This window comes from Convolutriloba macropyga, chromosome 1 (genome assembly GCF_964194025.1).
Source record: "Convolutriloba macropyga chromosome 1, txConMacr16.3, whole genome shotgun sequence".
NCBI classification, from domain to species: Eukaryota; Metazoa; Xenacoelomorpha; order Acoela; family Convolutidae; genus Convolutriloba; species Convolutriloba macropyga.
In genome coordinates this window covers 9,563,858-9,568,661 of record NC_134468.1, presented here as the reverse complement: position 1 = coordinate 9,568,661, position 4,804 = coordinate 9,563,858, and the positions used below count along the sequence as shown (strand labels likewise).

The 4,804-nt window shown below is 37.9% G+C and overlaps 1 protein-coding gene across 1 annotated transcript; it reads left to right on the top strand.

The window, feature by feature from the left end:
* Nucleotides 1-486: 486 nt before the first annotated feature.
* Nucleotides 487-2,505, top strand: LOC142345454 (uncharacterized). Its single transcript, XM_075397514.1, has 2 exons — nt 487-711; nt 1,308-2,505. Exons 1-2 carry the CDS (start codon nt 553-555, stop codon nt 2,493-2,495), a joined length of 1,347 nt encoding a protein of 448 aa, XP_075253629.1. The 5' UTR covers nt 487-552; the 3' UTR covers nt 2,496-2,505.
* Nucleotides 2,506-4,804: the final 2,299 nt, after the last annotated feature.

The window sequence follows — 4,804 nt, the reverse complement described above, 5'->3', positions numbered from 1 at the left end:
TGATATGGAAGTTTGTCGACAACAGATTCTCTGATTCCAACCCTTGCATATGGCAACTATGTTGCGACTGCTGTGACTGTCGCAACATTTGGACATCGTTCTAATCAGAAGTTATGGGAGAAATCCCGCTGGTGTCAAACCCCAGGAAGCCACAACAACAACAACAAAATGCAACGAGTCAAATCGGCAGCTGGTATTTGGGTTGAGACTGCCGGATGTGCAGAAAGACAAATTTCTAAACTAGTGTTTCGGAAAAAATTTACTGTGGCAACAGCTATAAAGCCACAGCAACAACAACAAACCTACAAACAAAATTTTGACTGATCTCTTCGAGTGAATTCCCGTTGTCAAAAATCCTCAACTCATTACCACAACGACTAACAGTTTCTTCGCCCTAGAGATAGTAGTTTTCCCGCCCAAGGATCTGATCTTGTCCCTTACTGCTGTACTCAGTCATCGCCGACAAGAAACTGCTGATAAATTTTGTCGGTTGTTTATCACGCGCCTATTTTTCAGATCGCAATGTAACTTGGCCCTGGGATTTTTTTGCTGATGCAAGGAGCTCAAATTAATACAATAGCAGTAGTGGCAGAAGAAGGTGTTGATATTTCGGCGATGTCTTCGTCGGAGTCAGTGACAGATGCAACACCTGGAGATCTGGAGCTACTTGCTACTGCTAATTCTCGATATCGTCGCATTGAAGAATCCGCGGTATAATTTTAAAATACATACTATCCTTCTATTCATAGATCCTCCATTTACACTAAGTATGTGTTGCTATATAGATAGTGACTATGCCTAGTGTCGCTAGTATAATAGCTTATACTACTACTGTGCCAAAAAAATTGTGTGCTTTTTGGGGCGTTAAAAATTTTTACAACTAACTGAAGGGGGGGGGGTTGGGGCGGAATAGATCCAATATCTTCCACAAAAATTTTGAACCAAATGCACTGAATCCGGGTCTATCTTTATTTCCAACCCTGACAATATATTAAACCTGCCTTGCAAAATGATGAGTTTTCTACGCTATGTCGGCTTGGCACAGAAATTTATCTGAAAACAATATAAAGAAATCTTAGAAATAGAAGAAATAACTTGAAAAAAGAAGAAGAAATAACTTGTTTAATACGAAAAGCTAATCGATCATGAAATCATGTTCCAATCCACTACTGTACACCCATGACCATTAATCGCAATAGAATTCACGAATTTTAAATAAAATTATGAAACACTCCCGATGAGCAAAAGATTTTTTTTAAGCAAGAGTTCAGAAAAAAGAGTTGATTATAGCTGATTGTATGCTTCAGTTAACTGATGAGGAAAGAGAAAGACTTTTGCTGAGGCGGGAACGGAATAAACAAGCTGCCGCTAGATGCAGAAACAGACGGCGCGACCTCACTGCAACATTGGAACAGCAAGCCGAAGAATGGCAACAGAAAAATGCAGACCTTGAAAATGAAATCGCCGATTTAATGTCTCAAAAGGAACAGCTTGAATTTTTGCTAAATATGCATGAGTCGCAATGCAATCAATTAGGCACGCAAACGCAGTACCACACTTCGAATGACACAACTTACGATAACCGTAATCGAGCTTCAATCTCTTCCGTTACTGCAAACGTGACTCGAAGAACTGTCAATGCGTTTTCGGGTGAGGCCATTGGCGAACCTGTTCGGGGTACTAATGAAATGGGCTACAATGCCGATATAGACGACGACCTGTCTTCAGGTCTAGCCTTCAAACAGGAACCTGAAGACCTTTCTATCAAAACCAGTGGAAAAAATCAGCCGCCACAATATCCTTCCAATCTCATAATCAACCCTATAACAAGCTCATCTGTGATATTGAACAATAATACACATTATTACGTATCACAGTACTCCGCATCATCTCCAAGTGTTGGTTGTTCGTCTGCTACTATCAGAACGTGTCCACCGTTGAACAAAAGTTCAAACAAAGAAGACAGACTGCTAACTGTAGAACCGCATGCTAATTTCAGTCAATCACCTAGACGGGTAAACGCTAAAGAGACTCCTATTAAAGTTGCCATCGCTTCGCCACCAATAGCTAAAGTCACACCGACAAAGAGGGTTGGTCCGCATGCTCAGCCTTTCGAATATTCATCACCAGTATATTCACCAGGAGGATACAACACTATTAGAACAGGACCAATTGATAAGACTCCACCTCGTGCAATGCAACAAAGTCCTGGCCGGGTTGCAGTGCCTTTACTCTGCGATTCTCCAAGGGCAATGCAAAAGCAGTCGCAGTATCAAGTGCAATTTAATAACAGTGGTCTTTTGCAACAGTCTCATCAAATGGCACCCTCACCTGTAATGTCCAGGGTTCCAAAAGAGGATTCAGGCAATATCTATGGACACGCGACGGATCCCATGGCTTCTGGAGCCACGGGAGTTTCTTTGCTCGAGGATGGACATTCTCTGATAAACGAGTTTTTCGAAGACGATTCTGCCAAACATTTCTCTGCCTTATAACACAATCATTCAATATTATAGTATGTCTTGTAAAGTTTCAACGCTTGCGAACGTTCAAAATACTTGATACATGCTAATGAACATCAACATGCTTACTTGGTTGTCAAGCATTTTCTCCTTTAGCTATGCTATAGATGGGACTAGTTGCCATATGTTTTTAGGCAACGCAAACCATTATCAAGGCATAAGAAACATTTTTTGCACATTAATCAAAATAATTATATTTTGCTCACGGGATAAAGGGAAGCAGTTCTTCCGTGAATGCACGTTTGCATGTTTCAAACTTGAACTTTGACCTCTGAACTCTAAAAGTTTTGAAAGGTGCGCTTGCGTTGCAACTTTATAGGTCATACTAGTGAAGCTGCTGCATAAATTGTCTATCTCAGTTTTGTCTTCAGATAATCCCGCAAAACTCAGGTGCTGAACCATTGCCTATCTCCGTGTTGTTTACATACTTAACCATAGCCATTTCCACCTGTACATCGTACTTGCCTTCTAGACCCAAAGCTTTTCTGTCTTCTTCGTGATGTTCGTTGCATTTTGTACTGATTTTTATTCATTTGTACTGTAATTGGCTCAGCTTCGCGGAGAAAGCGAAAAGAGACACGGCTTAGTTTTATTTGATAGTTAATAGATGTGTCTAATTTTTTGGAATATTCTTCCGTGTATTTTCAGCACTCTTCAAAAGCTTGTAATGATGGTCAGCCAAGTAATGATCGTTTGAGATATTTGTAATACTTAGTAAACTAGATCATTGCTATAAAGGTTTTACAGGTGTTGTTAAAAGCGCCCTGATCAATGGTCCGACAGATGATAAATCTACAAAAGTAACTTTGATCGAGTGTTTGCTGATCAAGGTTTGCCAGTACAACGCTAGTCTAGTGTATCGGAAGCTTCTTTCAAAATGCAAGTTTTGGAACGGCAGGAGCAATTTGATGTAGTTTTTGGAATTAAAAATGACGGAATATATTAGTTGATAATTTATGATAATCTTTAATCTCAATGGAAACAGTTTTTAAGCGGGGGCAGGGGTGGTGAAAATTTAAATTATTATGAACAGCTTAAATAGTGTTGCCAAGTGTTGAGTGTGCCGTGTGATTGTCTAAATGTCATTTTTATGGATCAAAGAACCACAGATTATATGCTGTCGCTATAATCAGGGCGAAAACGCATATTTAATTTGCTTTTTGAAAATAACTGGCGTCAACGTGTTAATACACAATTTTCGGAATCACTAAACAAATAATATCAAAAATGTTAAAAAGCACCGAAAAAAAACATGTGCTTAAGTTTTGACTAAGTAAAAAGTATAAAGAGGTTTTTTTTTGGCAAACTCGAAGTTCCCAAAGAATTTTGACACATGAAGGTATAAAAGTGGGTAAATTTAGACCCAATACCGATTCAAAGTTTATTGTCTTTGACACTGGCAGCACATTATTGTAGGAATAGCTATTTTGGCATTAAAAATGGCAGAAGAAACGCTCTTTGTCTTAAAAATCATAAAGATTTAATTAAAAAGATAAAAACGTGAGTGCAATTATGTGACTGTGCCCACCAAACAATGGAGCGATCCCACGACATCTCTTTTAGATCACTTGTTTGACTTGTAGTTTTTTGATTGCGTCTAAAACGTAAATTTTTGCCATGCTTGCTGAGCGAAATCTCGCAAAAATCATTTTAATTGCTATGAAGGATTCAAAAGTATCCCACAGAAAAAGCTGTAAACTAGATTCAACGAAACAAAGTTCTATTTGAATAAATGAAAACCCTTTAAAAAGTTGGGCAAAAAGGCTTTATTAGGATTCGACAACTTCAAGAAACCGCCGGCACGCACGTCTTGGTTGATTTGATTAAACGAGATTTTTCATTTGCATTGGAGCAATTTACCATGAATCTTTTAGGAAAAGTAAAATTCGAATGAAAACACTTGCTTTTTACAGCTCCGATATAGTCAAGTGATTTAGGAAGAATTTTTTTGGGAAGTTCATCCCAGTATGCACCCTAAAAGAGTTTACACTAACTGCTATTGAAGTGAGTAAAAAAAAGTAACTATAGGGACATTAAATGAATCGTAAGAATGGCAAATTCAATTATTCCCTCGAAAAAGTTGTATCGAAATTATATATTTTTAAATTGAAATTATTTTGAGATGAGACAAATGTGACAAAAGTTGAGTAAAGCGTAATTAAAAGATACTGATTCTAAAAAATACTTTTGAAAATGCTAGCAATATATAAGGTTGAGCGTTGTAAGATATATAGAAAGAGCTTAAGATCTTTTATTTATTGGATTTTCATACACAATGCAAA